The sequence below is a fragment of the Sardina pilchardus genome, chromosome 11 (assembly GCF_963854185.1).
Source record: "Sardina pilchardus chromosome 11, fSarPil1.1, whole genome shotgun sequence".
NCBI lineage: Eukaryota > Metazoa > Chordata > Actinopteri > Clupeiformes > Clupeidae > Sardina > Sardina pilchardus.
Window position 1 is genome coordinate 23,075,951 of NC_085004.1, and position 18,368 is coordinate 23,094,318.

Here is an 18,368-nt window from a genome sequence, read left to right on the forward strand (position 1 = left end):
TAGAACCATTTTTCATGCAAATAAGCATTTTTAATATACTTAAACATGATTAAGCACACCAATTACATCAGAGTAAAGCAGCTCTCCACTGTTCTACTTGGTCCACCTGTCTGCTAGGTCGTAGCAAAGTCAAGAGTGCCTGGCCAACCAGGCATAAATTAGTGGTGAAATGGCCATTAATAACAGTTCAAAGTGCCAGAGTACAAGTGGCAAAACTGCTTTGCAGACAAAATCACAGTCTTCCATCCTCATAGAGAAGATGTTTCCCCCATCTCTCTCTCTCTCTCTCTCTCTCTCTCTCTCTCTCTCTCTCTCTCTCTCTCTCTCTCTCCCTCTCTCTCTCTCTCTCTCCTTCTTATGTTTCATGGGCAGAGAAAAGAAGGATGTGGCTGTTAAGTTAACCTTAGCACGTCCGAAGGCTGGTTTACCTACACCACCTCCATACTCTGGTGCATTCTAGTGTGATGTGTTATCCAGGGTGAATACAAATGAGACAATGGTTATCAAAGGACTATATTTTTTTTAATCATTTTACAATTGATTAAATAATAACTATACAATTAGCATGTACTGTACAGTAGTGACGAGAAATGTGAATGTAAGGGCCAGCAGAATCAGAGAGGCCTTTGGTTTGAACTTGATGATGCCCATGCTAAAATCTCTACTTTTGCAAAAAAAATATCTTAACATTGCCCTAACCTGTCCCGATTCATCGTTCCAAGAACTAACACAGTTCCCAGTACAATCACTGACTACTGAATACTGTATAGATATTCTCAGATTTATCTTATAACATAATTCAGGAGATAGCAGAGGAGATCAGATGGATATCTCAGAGGTCTGTTTCAGTTTCATGATTATCAAATTAGCAGAACAACGCCAATCAATACTGACATTTATGCTCGGTACATCCTGAGACTTCACACCCTAACCATTTACATTTCAGATAGGTCGTGTTTGACTTTAAAACATTCACTTTGTTTGGTGTCATTGTCAAAGTCATTGTTCAGGAAGGGAAAAAAAGATAAATCTGCAATGCGTGCCCCTTCCTTACAGAATCCTGGGAATTGAAAAATTAATCTCCTTGCATTGTATAAATCTCAGAATACAGAGAAAGGGAACAGGGTACAAGATTAACCCCAGTCCCCTTAATTAATTCAAGAGGTGCATTCATAAGCATTTCAGTGGCCTGTGATGAAAGGCCCTTCTGAGCATGCTCTAAAAGAATGCAAAGTAAAAGAGACCGACAACGAAAGCCTGAAACTACGGCATATTGTCAAAGTACACATCTATTTTGCTACAGTATATTTTCCAAAGGAACACTAACTGAATATATCATTAGATAATGACAACATCATCAACAATGTAGAAGCAAGCTGACAACCCAAATGGAAAATGTTACATATAAACTCTTAAAACTGATTGGTAGACGAGACAGCAAACTTACACCAAAAAAAATCCTCAAAATAGTAGGAACATTTCAGTCATATATCAAGCAACATAATGTATTCCTGTGCAACAGAAAGAATATTTTGCTGACTGACAAAGAAACTGAAATGTTCAGAAATATCCTGACAAGTCTACTCAATCTTTGTCAGTAAATTACAGGAAGATGTAATATGCAAGACAGCTGTTTTTCCCCCTCAACCATTTGTGAGTTCACAACTAATATCTCATGTCATTGAAACAAAACAGAATATTCCAGCACTGACATTACTTGAGAGTTTCCAAAGCCATCTGCTGGAAGGTGAGAGGATGTTTAATTTATCACACTACAGCAAGTGTAATACACATTCCACCACCTACCAGTATGCCCCAATCACACAGGTGGTATCCATGTGAGCACACTCTTAAAACAAAGGTGTTGTCCCTCTGGACACAGATATGTGCTAAAAGTAAAACACAATGAAAGTTGTGTTGTTTACAACACAAGTTGTGTTATTTTCAACACGTATTGTGTAACCAATAAAAAAGGAGTACAAACTCTTTTGTCCCTATGTGCACACAAAGATGTGTTAAAAACACAAGTTGTGTTGCTTTCATTCATTTTAAGACCACTGTACTGAAAGTCACACTGTCCCCTCAATGCCCTCCTATGTTACATCCCAATAGATACAGTACAGTATAGTCATCCATACTGGCAGTCTTCATGTATCAGGCTGCTTGTACTGTATCACACAATATGCCCACACGGCCACAAATCATGAGGAGTGAAAGTTAACTGCCCCTTCAATCAGTGAGACTGGACTACTCTGCTACAATTAAACAGCTGTCTTGTCACCAGGTTTTATGATGGGCGTATATTGGTGGTGAATGATAATTGATAAAGATGGTCTGGATGAGTGCCTAAACAGCTGTGACCACAGAGTCAGATTCATCTCTTAGAGGGAGTTCCTGGGGTGGGGGATTAATCCTACTTCATGCTCAATGTCCTCATTATAGTGAACATGACTGAGATATAAGTAGCACCAGACAGTTCTCATGAAAGTGTATGTTAATATAGTCCTCTCTAATTCTAACCCTAGCCTGAAGTGCATTTTTCAATAACAATACAATACATTTTATACAATGCATTCCAACATACTCTATTCAATTATTACTCTACTGTATACCAACATACTCTATATTCAATTATTTTTACAGCAAAACTGGTTCTAATGGTAATTTACATAATATCATTTAATGAACTTCATTCTTTCTAAATGTTCATTGAAATATGCCATTTACCTTAATTATCATGAACACAAGATGTCTCATACATACACAGCAACACAAACTTTCTCACTCACAGTGAGCTTTACTTTCCTAAATGTGGCACGATGCCTTAAGACCTCATTGATAAGCTCTGTGAGTAGACAGATGACTATCTTAAGACCTCACACAGAGAGAAGGGTCATCTCTTAATAATGAAAGCGCAGAACAGTTCAAGCTGCTGCTCCACTGAATCTTCACCACAGTAATCAGACCTCTATTCAAGCCTTAGTTCAAGCTTGAATTAATTGCCTGTTGTCACAGTTAATGTCCAAAGTCTCTAGTGGTTGGATTAGCACTTAATATTGGCCTTTTACTTATTGTCAGAAGTAAATGTAAGAATTTATTCCACTGACCACCTCCTTTCGTCTCATTTTGGGGAAAATGGAGACTAGTGACACTCTACATATGTACAAAATGTGTCCTGGTTTGAGGAATCAAATAAGACCAGACTGCTGTCATACTGTAGGAGCTAGACTCCACACCTCATTTTTTACAGCTTGGAAAAGCTTTCACACCTATCAACCTGAATGGACTTAATAGTAAGAAAAAAGCCTTGACCAAACATGTTATCTAAGACCACACCAGAGATGTGTCCATAAATCCACTAGACCCTGCTTGCACTTCTGTTGAAAAGGGAGCAGTAGACACTTCCTCGAGTTGCGATGGGGGAAAAAACACCTATAGGTAAGAAAATCGCATCACTTCTTTCTTTTATGATGGCCCTTAACAGGGTGTTCTGCAGTTGTTTCTACCTCTATTACTGTCTAGGGCAAAATTACTGCATTTGCAGCCAAAGAAACTCAGTTTGTTACACACCCACAACAGCATCCGAAAGACGACCAGAACAGTACTTTAGATCTAAGTGAGACAGAGGAAGTGACGTTGGACAAACCATGAACAAAAGTCCTGTGCAGATGAGGAGACATGGGATAGCGGCGAGGTCGCAGTCTTAGAGGTAGGCTGGGATATTAATAATGACCTTACCTCTTGGGGAGTCATTAAACTTGCATCTTAAGGCAAGGGATGAGGGAAGTGACGTAAAATACAGTATGAGGGAGGCCTTTGTAAAATGAGCCAGGGTGGATGCTACTCCTGAGGGTCCTTCAGCAAGGGCCAATGAGCTCCACCGAGAGTTAGCAGCCAGTCCTTCAGTTAATTGGATCCCTTATTACTTCTCCGCTCAAGTGTTTGGTTATGCTGGCCCCAAGTGGTGAGACAAGGAAAGACAGCGCGCTCAAGTTGCCAATACAAAGTGCCAAACAATGCAAGATTAGGCTATATAGATACTGTGTGTGTGTGTGTGTGTGTGTGTGTGTGTGTGTGTGTGTGTGTGTGTGTGTGTTTGCTTTTTATACTTACTTAGCCAGTAGCCTGGGAATAGATAGGCCCAACCATACGAATCTTGGGATGCTCGAAATATGGGATTTCCTCTGCAGGTCCGTGTGGCTGAGAGGCCATTGAAGCCCATTGGCAATGTCCCTAAAACACCAACAAGCAAGTACAATCACTAATCCGGCATGGACGTGTATTTCTGGAACATGGAACTGAGTAAATAACTTCATTAAAACTTTTGTTTATGAGATTGTTACACTTGTCTGAAATGATTTGGTAAGAGTTTAATGCACCGATTAAATTTTAATTTCACTGCTAGTTACAACCTTGCTGGAAGTCTCTTAACCTTTTACAGACCCACCCTCTGAGAATGTCTGGATGCTAACCAAGCTACAAGGCCAGGGTCAACCAAACCAGACTTGACCCAAGGCACAGACTTGGTAAAGGTGCCCCTGAGACAGTCCAGGGCATAACAACAGGGTGTAAGAGTAGCAGTGATACACCTGTGGAAAGGGACCATACAGTATGAAACTCATGGATACAGGGAACACCATAACCAGAGCGTTAGATAAAACAGAGTTGCAACACTCAAATAAGAAACCGTGGAAAAATGGCAGCGCTTTCCCATGCCAGTTTCCAGGTTATGGGAGTTGTTTTGGAGCTAATAACAGTCAGTCTCTTGGTCAGTAGTCTCCAGCATCCAGAAATGCGACTCAGCCATTCAGCACAGTTTTTTTAGAGAGTCGCAAATCTCTTTCTATGGCTCTGACCATAACCAAGTGATGGATACGATCAAACATGTTAGGCCTAGGCTACTTATGACAAGCAAGGTCTATGTTTTATTTTTATTTTATTTTTTAAAGAGCCTGTTGTCCCCCAGATATATCTACAATTCAAATGAATCAGCCATTAGAAACTATTTTAAAAGTTTTTCGGTTCAGAATAAAGTAGAAGGCCTACTACAGGGCACACAGGACAAATCCGGTTTGTGGTGAGATCAGCGCTACTGAACAGGTGACGACGCTGAATGGAATAGACTTGTATGAAGCTTGTGTGTTCTAAATTGCCATTTCGAACCAAAACACAAAGTTATTCAAACAAGATGAGCGGCAATCACCAGTTCTTCCCCTCTGTGCACGACTCTTCCAGCACATCATCTGATATTTGGTCCAGCTTGACTTTCAACAATTCTCAGAGATCCGAACAGCTGTTTGAACCCGTACCTTGGCCAGAAACAAGCAAGCTCTCAATAGCTGAATACCAACCGCTTGATGCCTTCTGTCCGCCTAGTAAGGGTCCTTCTTGGTTGTCGACGACTTACCAGGATGTCTTCAGTGAACTGGGCATTCGCTTGGTGGAGATCGAGTTGTTAAAAATCATAGGAGAACGTGGCGACAATCAAGGAAGTATGTGTGTTATCAAAAGTCGTTCAAATGTAGCATGTATATTTTGGGTAAAGGTTTTCGGTAGCCCTACGCTAATGAGGACACGGCTGTCAAAGTAAATTAGGCCTAAGCAGCCGAAATAGGCTATCAACCTGTAGCAGGCCATATAGCCTATGATACTGAGATAATTAGAGATTCTTTTAACAATTAACGTTGTTTCTTCTTTCAGAGAATTTCTTTCTAAGTGAGATGGATGTGCATCTGAGAAGAATAAGATTAAGAAGACCTATACTAGAAAATCCATCATCAATGTATTAAAATTATTTATTTTTTTTATTACATATTTCTGTCGGTTTATGATGTATATATTTGTGTTAAACTGCAACTTAGACTATTAATGAATGCAAAAGTGTCACTAAAATGGCACCACCAGCACAGACATCCTGCGCCAAATATTTCGCACCGTAGATTAGTCTAGCCTGGATTCTTCTTCCACCATGTTGCACCTTGTGCAATCACACAAACACTGAAAACAACCAACTTGCCTAAGGTCACAAAAAAGAAGTAGTAATAGTAGGCCTACATAGGCCTACATTTTGGCCAAGGCATGAAATAAGATTCCTCATCCTCAAATGTTTCATATAGGCCTCTGTAATTCTGACTATTGTATGCCTAATACATTACAGGCTAACATGATCATTGATTATTTCATATCAGCAAATGAAGGTGGGTGCTTTCAGGTACATGTAGGTGGTGTTGGATTTGACATCAGCCTAGATATATCATACCCACAAAACACACTCTGCAAACTGCTTTGGCCATTGCTACTGTGGCTCACACATCCCCATATCAATTATCTTACAGTAATCAGCTGTGAGTAGACAGTTGATTCGGAGCCCCTTGGTGGTTGCCTGTTTTTGAATGTGAGACGCGTTGTGTAGGTCTGATAAAAGTGTTTCTTGTCTGCAAGAAGTCTAGCTTTTATTCTTTGCCTCTCTTTTTGACACTTTTCTCTGTTTTCGCCTCTCTCTTGCTATCTGTCTCTCTCTTGCCATATTATGTCTCTCTCCCTCCCTTTTCCTCACTCCTCCCTCTTTCCCAGTGGCCATGGTGGAGGTTAGCAGCATCTGTGTGGCCTGAGCCTCTGAAGTAGTCAGGTTATCACCATACTAAACTCAATCTTTTTAGATTGAACATTAGTCTGGCGAGACTGCGCTTTGTTTCTACTGCACTTCGCGTCGCTTAAGTTTTGTTTTCGGAGCGTCATCACCGGCCAATAGCGTGCCAGGACTAGAGTATGGTAGTTTCTGATTGGAGCCAAAGGTTCTGATTGGAGCCAAAGGCAGTATGCAGAGGAATTAGACCTGCTGGTATCCAGCCTGAGCTGCCGGGCGAAATTCAAATTCCCCGGAAGTTCAGGCAGGGTTCACCCAGCCTACCTCTGAAGGTGACTGGACGACAAGCTTGAGACAGCAAGCCTTCACTGCCCTGTGTCTAATAATAATATTTAAGCAATATGACACGAGTGGGAGTGGGGATGGTAACGGATACCGCCACGGCTGTAATTTAATGATATGTTTAGTATTGACCTTACCATGTTTTCTCTGAACTCACAGTGCACAGATAAAAGTGCCAGGAACAAGAATCCAGGGAAATGTTCCGGCTCAGTTCTGCAGCTGAGAGCCAAAGACGGGCAAGGTCTCCCAGGTGTGTCAACGTGTGCACCAAACCAGAACACCAGCAGCACAGGTGATGATGATGCTGCTGCTGGGCAACAGGTATAGCAGCCAGGGCATTCCACTGCAGTGAGGTGAGCCCATCACCCCCTCTCAGACAGCAGAGAGGGAGGACATAGAGTGAAAGGCCCAGCAGCTGAGAAGGGAGGCAGCCACAATCACAAACAACATCAGGGACTGCAGTGTGCTGAGTCACAGATAATGACAGGAGGAGAAGAGTAAAATATTTAAGCAATATGGCACGAGTGGGAGTGCAGCTGTCATTCGGCCTTAAATTCTTCTCATCTTTGAGTGGCTTATTACAATTTCAGTGTTCAGTTAAACAGCTCACAAGAAATGAGTAATGGATAGACAAATATTACTGATGTGTGAATTTGTTTACATATGTATGCGTGTCTGCATGTGTGTGTGTGTGTGTGTGTGTGTGTGTGTGTGTGTGTGTGTGTGCATGCGAGCATGCGCCCGTGTGTATGCGTGTTTGTGAGAGAGAGAGAGAGAGAGCATCTGTGAGTAATTGTGTGTTTGTGTCAGGGTAATTATAGTTAACTGACACTAAAAATAAGAAAAGAAATCATTTGATGTGGAAATAATATCATAAACCATTTTCCATATTTTCATTCAGTCCATTTTATTGGCTCACTGGTTTCAAGAAGATTAAAAATCAACATTACTCTGGGCTCTTACAAATTAACAAGTGTCTCCCTTAAAGCTGTTGTAAGTGATATTGGTAGGACACTGTCTTTACTTTCTGACGGCTATTGCTATATCTCTAAAATAAGCTCTATGAGAGAAATGTATGTCTAGGACTCTCCTGTGCTCTGTAATCAGATACAAAACTCTCAATATGGTACAGCTATGTTAACCAATCATGACCTCTCTAAGGAGATGAGCAAATCTATACGCCAATCATTTTGAGTGTCAAACAATAGTCAGACCACCTACAGCAGCTTTAAGATCCATGTACAGCATACAGGAAGAAAACAATTCAAAGTCTTTACTTCTAACAGATATGATATTGTCCATCTCAAGGTATGACAGTATCATCATTATGAAATTCCTATAATAACGGAAAAAAAGGTTAACCCATCAGCAAAGTGCTGAAGAGTGAAATAACTTCAAGAATTGATTTGATTTCTTACCTATTTACAAACCAGCACCAATACTGGTGTAAAAGTTCCAAAAGGGAACCTGAGAAAATAAGATGTGTGACATGACACTTGACAAACAACACAAAAGACATTTTCCCCATTTCATTGTGAATCAAGTGGCCACATTCTTGCATGGCCTTCTTTCTTACAGACTGTATAAGTCATCCACATGTATAAATGACATACACTCAGCTGTTTTGTTAAAAAAAAAAATGGGTCTTAAAAGAAGAGGAGTCTCCCTCATGGCAAACATCAATCTTTCTACACATCTGCAAAAATTTGCATCCAAGACTACTTCACTGTGCAGGCGTCATCTCAGAAAAAAAATACACTTCTTAGGCCAGTTACTGTAGTTCTCTGTTTCTCTAGTTCACAGAGAGTAAGTAAATCCTTATTCTAGGCCATGTGTCAAGATAGCACAGCATCTACAGATCGTATTCTTCAGGCCTTTTGAATATTGCTCACCGTGTTGCAAAGCAGTATTCAGTAATCACCACACAAATCTTTTCATTTTGATGTTGACAGGATTAACAGAAAACAATGGATCTATACTTAGAAAATAAAGTGCATTTCCACTGACCTTAATGGGAGTTACAATACAATCATTTCCAAAGAGTTCGCTCTTGTAACACATTCACAATTTAATGCAAAGAAATATTTACTACGGGACAGCCTATAGGGCATGGAGAAGACAGCACGTACGTACATAAAGCCTTTGAGTCAAATACACTGCAGCAGCATGCACTTGGTCAAACAAGAAATGTAATTTTCTAACTCCTAGGGGAAGCCACAGCAGGTCCAAATGTAACTTTCAACATATCAGACTTTTTGAACTTGTATCCACAAAACTATAATTTATAGTCTCTGGCTTATAATCTCTTTTGATTCCCAAACATTTTTCGTTTTGTACACTCAAGACAAATATGGCCATTTAAACACGATGTAGAGTATACAGTAATCATTTCTTATAATCAGATATTACTAATGTTAACCCCCATGAGCATTAGAAAAGTACCAATTCTTTGATTCAGGCTTCTGCACATTAGCATGTCTATACTGTAAATCGCAACAAAATGGAAACTTAAATGCTAACTGAATATGGAATATTCACGGGCGGGTGATAGGTTGAAAGTATAAATTCACTGTAATGCTTTGGTTTTCATGTGAAAATCAGTTCCTTTCAGTTCCAACCAACACATTTATGATTTGAATGCTATTTTACAATGCTGTTGAACAAATGGGGGAAAAGCCAAAAAGTCAAAGACAGCCCACAGTAAAGCTGACTGAAATGCTTGACATACAACAGGTTTGTTCTGCAAGAAAACGAGTACATTGTGAAATTCAAACAGAGATAACTATTTTCTGCTCACCCCAAACGGGAGCGCATGAATCTATACAAACCTCTGAGTTCAGTGTTGTGTGTTGCTCAGGTCTGCAGCAGTCTCTCCCTTTTAAAGAATTTGCTGCGCAGTCTTCTGCTGACTAGAGGGAGTTCTAGACCTGGAACTCAAACATGTCTGTTTGCTTCTTGGCCAGCTTGGCCACCTCCTCGCGGATGGCTTTGACCAAGGCAGACGTGGAGAGGTTGGTGAGGGGGTTGTCGGGCACGGGGAGATCCAGCGGGTCGGCTAGGCTCTGGTGAGAGACCACGGTGGAGGCAGACGTGGGGCGCTCCAAGCCTCCCAGGGCTAATGGTGGCTGCCCGTAGTGCTGTAACAGTGGGCTGCCCTGGGGGTAGCGGGGATGCGGAAAGGCCTCGGCGTAACCTGGCAACGGCACCTGGAAGAAAGATGGACGAGGTTGTCAACCTGACGATGCTACATTTCAGGCTTGACACTTGACATACAGTGCATTTCACTGTAGTATGCTACTGTTAGTCTTAGAGTGAGAGTAGTCTTTTTTTTTTGCTTGAGTGAGTTTTCTTTTTTTGCACCATATTGCTCATATTTATATTCAGATGAGTGAAAAAGGAGACAACATACACAAGCACAAAGACTAAAGTCACGGTTAAAAAACTCAAAGATGGGAAGAAAACTCAAACGTCTAACACCAAAATATTTGTGACTTTTCATTCAAACGGAACGTTTGAAATCAGCAATGGATTACTGTTTTGATCGGAACAAGGTGGCATGACAACAACACACAAAAACTCGAAAAGAATTTCAAACTCAACAAAGAAACAAAAAAGAGGGAAGATGTGTTCGTTTAAAGAAATGTGCTCAACTACCCCGGTATTTTGCTGAGTCCACTCAACGCCAGCGATAAATTCAGTTCAGCAAATGGTTTCTAAATGACACTGGTTCTGTAAAAAGACACTGCGTGAAGGCATTTGGTTGAAACAGGCAGACACAAAACAGGGATATAAAGTAGAAGAACATTAAAAAAACAGAGGGTTTGCCACATGGCTGAAAAAGACATCTGACAAAGAAAGAATGGCCCACCCCATTTCTCTCTCTCTCTCTCATTTAGGATGGGGGGAAGACGTTTCACAGATGAAGAAACACAACTGAGAGCAATCCTGATTCTCTGAGGATGCTGTCCTGGGTTTGATCTTTTCATCTTCAACATCCTCATTATCAACGCTCCGTTCAGTACAGTACAAAGCAGTGATCGTTCCCACTGATTTCAGGGAGGGACACTCGAAAATTAATCTCAGATTACACAACCATCTCAGACGCTTCATTGATCGCAAAGCCTGGAGATGTGACTTTTCTTATGAGGGACATAAGAAAAGGATGGACACAGGAATTTGATCACACAACCTAACATTCAACAGGGCAGGAAAACTCACTGTTATTACTGAAGAATTAAGTATACTGCAAATGAAAATAATTATGTTTCTTGGGAGAAGGAGAAGGGAGAATATTCACCAGACAGGCTAGTTTCTGAGGATGCTCAGACATTAAAGTGATTCTGAACACTATTGATATTTAACATAAGCTTTATTCGTATTGATATCAAACAAAATAAAAATCATTGAAAGCTCTCTGGCTGAGTCTGAAACATCCAGGACTTGAGTCCCAACTGGAGCAGGATTTGGGGGAGCCTGCCATGTACAGTAGGCTACTGGAGATGGCTATGAGAGGAGGGGAGGTGGCTTACAGATTCAGCCCACTGTGGAGGCAAGTCCTCAGGCTCAGGCGGGTAGGACATCCAGGATGGGCTGTGGTAGGAGGACGGCGGGGTGGACAGGAAGTATCCTGGGTAGCCGGGGCGAGTAGCCGGGATGGCATAGACTGCAGAAATTGGGTTTCCTGCAGGAGGGGGGAAAGATTTAGATTAGTCTTAAATGAAGCACAGCATTGGATATGAGGTAGAGACGCAGCTTGGAATGAGGTGTTAAGTCACGGCTATTTATGAGCTGGAAATTAAAAAAAGGAAAACAGACTGAGAAATGCCCACACAGAGGTTACTTTAGTTCAAGCTGGCAGTTTGCAGTTTCAGTATCAAAGTAGTGCCTGACTTGACTGAAAGGGAGATGACATAACATCCCTCCCACTCTCTCTATCTTTCTCTCTCTGTCTCTCTCTCTCTCTCTCTCTCTCTCTCTCTCTATTTCTCTCTCTTTCTCTCTCTCTCACACTCACGTACACACACACACACACACACACACACACACACACACACACACACTGGAGGCGATCACATTCACCTGAGTGGTTGAGTGGCAGGGGCTGGTCAGTGGTAACTGAGGGGAGCGCGGCTCTGCTGACTGGCACGTAGGGGGCGCTGTCATGCTGACTCGGCACGTCAGTGACAGAGGACTCTACACTCCGCGCCTTCGGCCCAAGGTCAGATGAAGAGCTGAGGGGAAGAAGTGACAGTGAGATACCAGCAGTGACACAGCGTGGCCACTAGGTGGCACTGTTACCTAATCAAACTGAAGATGCCGCACAACAAATGTCCCTGTGGCACCCCCACAATAGTCATTGGTATTCATGTCATTTTCAAGTACACTGATACGGGATTCAAATTTACATTGTCGTGTAGCACTAAAATCAGCCATGTCTGTGAAGGACTAACTAACAGAATATTTTTGTCCCGGCCCAGGCAATATTTCAGCGTGCAGTGATAAGAACCAGACGAGGTCACTGACCACTATGCTAATATCAGTTGCAGGGACTGACCATTTTCAGAGTGTCTAATGTGTGTGTGTGTGTGTGTGTGGACATAGGCATGTGGGCTCACATGAACGTGTTTGTGTTTCCATGTGCATGTGCATGTGTGTGTTTGTATGTTTGTGTGTGTGTCTGTGTGTGTCCGTGTGTATATGTTTGCATGTGCATGTGTGTGTCTGTATGTTTGTGTGTGTGTGTGTGTGTTTGCATGTGCATGTGTGTGTCTGTATGTTTTTGTGTGTGCGTGTGTGTGTATTTGCATGTGCATGTGTGTGTCTGTATGTTTGTGTGTGTGTGTGTGTGTGCGTGCGTGCGTGCTTGCGTGCGTGCGTGCGGGCGTGCGTGCGTGTGTTTGCATGTGCATGTGTGTGTCTGTATGTTTGTGTGTGTGTGTGTGTGTGTTTGCATGTGCATGTGTGTGTCTGTATGTTTGTGTGTGTGTGTGTGTGTGTGTGTGTTTGCATGTGCATGTGTGTCTGTAAGTTTGTGTGTGTGTGTGTGTGTGTGTGTGTGTGTGTGTGTGTGTCTTATCTCACCGCCTCAGTGATGTCCCAGGAGGGCCTGTCCTGGGTGGAATGGGAGGAGGGGGGGACCCCATAGCCATGTCAGGAAGCTGAGTGAATCTGAAAGCCTGAGAGGAGAATAATGGCACACTCATGAGCCTACCAGTCCACTGAGGAAGGAGGGAATAGGAGCAATTTAATGCATGTTCTCTGTTCAAATGAGATTTATTCCCCTATTCAAATGTGTTTTTATTCGTTTATTATCTGTATGTTTGGAAGCACGGCATTTTTTTTTACAGTTACTTGAACTGAAACGATTATTTTGAACTCAGAACTTAGCCTTATGCTACCATATGTGATAAAAGACCATCAGACCCTATAAAAACATCCTTACAGGCGCTTAACTGAAGCGTTCTGTTAGCAACGCGTAAAATCCATTTTAGAAGACTTTTTTTTAATGTACGCGCAACTGTCACGTCTGGTGTAGCTCCCCTGTTACCCCCTCCCCCTCCCACTGAAACAGTACAGGAGCCAGTCGTCCATGTGTGCAGGGCTGAAGACGGACTCACGGGCTTGGGAAGACTGCACTGGTACAGGTCTGGCCCGTACCCGGCCGGCACCCACTGCAGCGCTCTTTGGTTTCGGCTCATGGTGCCCGGAGCGCTGGTCACCACCTCGGAGTAGGGGATGGGCGGCCCCGGGTTGTAGGGCCCCAGCTGGTGGTGGGGGTTGTGGGGGTGCTGGGGGAGGGCCTGGGGGTGCTGGGGGTGTTGGTGGCGGCCGGCGGTGGAGGACGAGTGTCCGGCCGAGGCCAGGCTGAAGGCCTCCTCCAGCAGCAGGTGCATCTGCTGCCGCACCTCGTCGATGGAGGGCTGCGAGCTCAGCGTGGACGTCTCCGAGTGACCCTTGACCTGCCGGCCGTAACCATAGCTGCGGTGGCTCATCAGCCGGTCCACGTTTGTCTCCTCGATGATCTCGGGTTCGGTCTGAGAGACAGGGACAGGCAAGATGGAGAGAGCAAGAGAGAGCATTGGACAGATATTTGAATAACCAAAGCAGTTGATACTTCAGGAACACCAATTCAAACAAACACATTGACCACAAACAACACACAATACACAAAAAATACTCTTACACCTTTGCATACACTCTCTTCTTACCTTCCCACTTTGTATACATTTGTGTTGATCTTGTAGCATAATCGATTATACCATGTCAACCTACTGTAAGTCAGCACCATTCACTAAACTTTGCAGATACAGTACGTGGTGTGCATTGAGTCAACGAGATGCTACTACTGAGGAATAGCAGACACCTCTGCTTTTGTCTACAGTATATGACATCTTCATGATGTCAGTGTAACAGTGAAACTTGACACAGCCAAGAGGGTTGCTTCCTACAGGTGGAAGCTAAGTCCCCAACTGATTCAAACACCTCTGTTGACCAACTGCCAGCCAAGCCTGCAAATGGGTGATATGACCAGCGTCTCACCCCTACAGAAGCCCTGAGCCATGGAAGTTCTGCATCTCTGTCCCCTGATTGATGTCTCTGGCCTAGTCCAGATCACGGTTCCAAGGTTCCTGTTCCTAAAGTTCCTCAGGTGGTCCCTGTGTCCAAGGCTGCCATTTTCCTAATGACTGAGGTCATTCCTGCCATGATTTCTGAACCTGAGGTGGTTCCTAAGATGGTTCCCATTGTGGCTGTGCCTGAGGTGGTTCCTGTGGCCCCAGGAAGTGGTGTACTGTATGCAGAGGTGGAAAAGTCCAGCTTCAGAGAGTAAAACTCCTACCACATATTTGTGCCAACCATTCACTTAAGCCAGCTGGTTCTAATTAGCACAACTCTTCAGCCAGGGAGAGCAGCTAATCAGTGAGCTCACCTGTGTTACTGTAAGTGCACAGGTAGAACCAATATATGACTGGACTTTTACCTTCTGAAGCTGGACTTTTCCACCTCTGGGTGCATGTGTTCCAAAGTGGATCCTAAGCCACAGTATGTCTTCCAGAGAGTGACTGGGTTAAGTGTGAATGTGTCCCTGAGTAGGAGTGGAGCTTATGAGTTTGAGTGGATGTGAGAGTGTTCCTGAGTGTGTATCTGAGTGTGTGTCTGAACCTGAGTCCAGCAGTGCCCTGTCCCGAGTCTGCCACATCCACACCAGCAGGTTGATGGATGCTGAACCTACCGCAGCATTGACTACTCCCAGACCTGGTCACCACTGGCCTCCTGCCAGACTCCCAGAAAGGCTCTGCATACAGCACCAGCATCAAGAGAGGTTCGGCCTTCGTCACAGATTCCAGCCCAAACCAAGAGGGTCAACGAAACATATTCACTACTGGCATCCTATCAGGCCCCTGGGGAGGTATCAACCTCCAGCCAGAACTCTAGAAGGGTGCCGTGTCAGACCTATCAATCGTCCACATCCATCTGTCTGACCTCCTGATCGTCCGTGTCCATCTGTCTGGCCTCCAGGTTGTCCTCCTGATAGCCCGCGCCGGTCCGTCCACCATCCTGGCCGTCCTTACGATCGACCATCCCTGTCTTCCCCGTCAGCTCTGCCACCCGGCAGGCAAACTACGCATTAGAGTAACAAGTTAGGCCTCATGGGACTTTCGCATCCATGAGAGTCGCTTACCACTCCATAAATTTTCCATCATCTAAATAATGTCGTGTGACAAGGGCACGCAATTAAGCACGACTCCCACTACAGCTGCTTTACCCGGCTTCATCTTTTCACCTCACACTCACACTCCTTCTTACTTCTTCATTTCCTGTTTTTGTTCCTTATTTATCTCTTTCATCTCACAGACCTTTTCTAACTCCCTCTCTCTCTCTCTCTCTCTCTCTCTCTTTCTCTAACCCCTCTTTCTCTTCCAGTCTCATTCTCTCTCTCCACTTGTGTCCTACTTCCAGCGTAAGTAGCATGGAGCCACAGGAGGCCTCGTGCATCAGATCTCATAAATCAGTCCTCCCACAACGGAGACGGTCAGAGAGGAGGAGCCGCAGTAATCCAGCCAAAAGCAATGCATCCCCACTATAATCAATAGACTCAGGCCAACCACAGCCATGCCACACATATTTTTAGCAGCGTGAGACAGATTACATAGAGTTATGTTGCTTCTGTAGAGGGAGTAAAAAAAACACCTGCTTACGGAGTGAAAAGAGGAACAAACTGCACTCACATAGGCCTATCTGTGAGTATACAGTATATGGGCTCAGCTGCTATTTGGCTATTTTATGGAGCGCTTTGTGAAGAGTAAACATTTCAGGATCCAAGATGGAGTCAGTAGGAGTCATATTGGTGTATCCTCTACACTATTCAGACGATTTTAGATCAAGCCTTTTATTAAACAATATAGCCACTAGCCACTTATATAGCCACTTGCTTTGTGCAGGCCATGATTCTTTCCAAACTAGACTATTGCAATGTTAACTAGCCTACTTGCTTGTGTACCTACCTGTATCTACAACATGCTTGTGTATATTGATTAACCATATATAATTAATTCTCCTTACAGGGTCACGGAATGTACAGTATATGTTCATGGCTATTAAATTGTTATTATTCAATTCTGTTTATTACTATTATTAGTAGTAGTGGTAATTTTGTGTCCAATAATTGTGTATGTCAAGAACTATAAACATGTACATAGCCTACATATATTTAATTCCTATTTTAACATGGATAGCAGTACAGCTGACCCTAATGTGTTTATGCAACATGTTGCTATTGTTTACTAAAGAAAAACAGATGCTGTATCTAAAATATTGTGATTACTCACCAAGCTTTTCAATAAAAAAAACCTTTGATGGGGTTTTCTAGTTGATAAAAAAACATCTTTAAAAGCAGGCAGGAACTATGGCTGGTTGTTATGTTTCATAATTTCATATTGTGTCTGTAACAAGGGAGCTTTGTTACCATGGTTACAGCTTAAGAAAATATGGAAGAGATGACGGGGAGAAAGGGAAGGTGTCTGCCGATGCCACAACCAACTTCTGGTCCAAACCCCAACAACGCCCAGCCTTGGTGTGATGATTAGTACTGTACATCATACACTCATTTCATCTTGATGGGGGGAGTAATGCTCCTCTGGTGGAAAGCGGCTACGTTTTCAAAACACGTTGGATGTATTTTGCCTGCAGGAAAGTGTGTGTTTCCATTGGATCTATTGCTTCACACAGTCACTGTCTTTAACACCATGCTTTCCATTCTAATCTATACTGTTCATACTGTACATACTGTACAACATTGACAGTGCATACATACAGCATTGACAGTGCATAGTGTGCATACATACAGCATTGACAGTGCATACAGTGCATACTGTGCATACTGAAATTCTCAGATGTTTAGCGGAGAGAAAGGAGGATTGTTGGTGTAACTGTGTGCGTGCACTCACGTCATAGCCACTGTTGCGGATGCCCTTCCTGGGCCGCTCTCTCATGACCAGCAGGTCCATCTCCGTCCCCCCAGGGCTGGGGCTGTTCAGGGACTGCCTGCTACGGTAGGCGGGGTGCCTCACCTGGGAGTGTCTGCATCCAGCCGCGAAGAACACAACACAGAGACACACACACACACACAGAGAGAGAGAGAGAGAGAGAGAGAAGGTGTGAGAGAGTGACAAAGAGAGAGAGAGAGAGAGGGAGAGAGAGAGAGAGAAGGTGTGAGAGAGTTAGACAGAGAGAGAGAGGGAGAGAGAGAAATAGAACACACGTGTGAGTAATGTGCCAGACAAAAGATAAAAATCTCAACATCTGTTCCCTGGGCTGGCCTGTTGGGAGATTCTCACAAATATCACATGCTGGTAATGCAGCTTGCATCAATATCATCAATATTAAACACAACTTCCTCTCTCCGATAGGACATGATCAAGTCCACCGTGGCCATGCTGGGTAGGCAATATACTGCAGTAACTTGAGTAAATGATGCAGCCAGTCTGATGTATAAACATGGGGATCACTGCTCTACTCTGAGCTTACTGAGGTGTTGCTTGTCTTTGAGTGTAACTTGATCAGTCTTCTTCTTCCTGCTGTAATTCTGTCACGTTCGGCTCGAACGGGGAGAAAAGGGCCAATTAACAGGCATGAGAGTTAACACCGAGCCGAGCCGTGAACCGCAGGCAACGGCAGCAGCATCCGCGACAAATGCGGGATCAAACAGACGAGGGGAACCGGGCGCCGCAGCCCAAGAGCAAGTCCCAGCGAACGAGTCAAATCCGCTTATCGGAGGGCCATGACGGAGAAGAGGAGTCGTGTTGGTAGCGCTCCCTCACCGCCGAATAAAGAGGCCATTAAGATGCAGATTACTGTTCGACGAGCTGGAGAGGAGCCCGACGCGAAAATATACAATTAAGCGAAAAACAAACACAAACAAACATCCACCACTCCAGCTACG

General features: G+C 43.5%; 1 protein-coding gene and 1 long non-coding RNA gene across 2 annotated transcripts in view; one reads left to right on the forward strand and one right to left on the reverse strand.

The window, feature by feature from the left end:
* Positions 1–5,129: 5,129 nt before the first annotated feature.
* On the forward strand, positions 5,130–5,806 carry LOC134096290 (uncharacterized). Its single transcript, XR_009940748.1, has 2 exons — positions 5,130–5,492; positions 5,701–5,806. It is a non-coding gene; the product is annotated as an uncharacterized LOC134096290 (long non-coding RNA).
* Positions 5,807–7,809: 2,003 nt separating this feature from the next.
* kiaa1549lb (KIAA1549-like b) overlaps positions 7,810–18,368 on the reverse strand; it is a 35,963-nt gene continuing 25,404 nt past the window's right edge. The window contains exons 14-19 of the mRNA XM_062548730.1: positions 17,374–17,506; positions 13,546–13,962; positions 13,010–13,104; positions 12,008–12,159; positions 11,458–11,609; positions 7,810–10,134 (exon numbers count right to left, since the gene is read on the reverse strand). Coding sequence (XP_062404714.1) covers positions 9,850–10,134; positions 11,458–11,609; positions 12,008–12,159; positions 13,010–13,104; positions 13,546–13,962; positions 17,374–17,506 — 1,234 coding nt within the window. The 3' untranslated portion in view covers positions 7,810–9,849. The remainder of the gene's footprint in view (positions 10,135–11,457; positions 11,610–12,007; positions 12,160–13,009; positions 13,105–13,545; positions 13,963–17,373; positions 17,507–18,368) is intronic.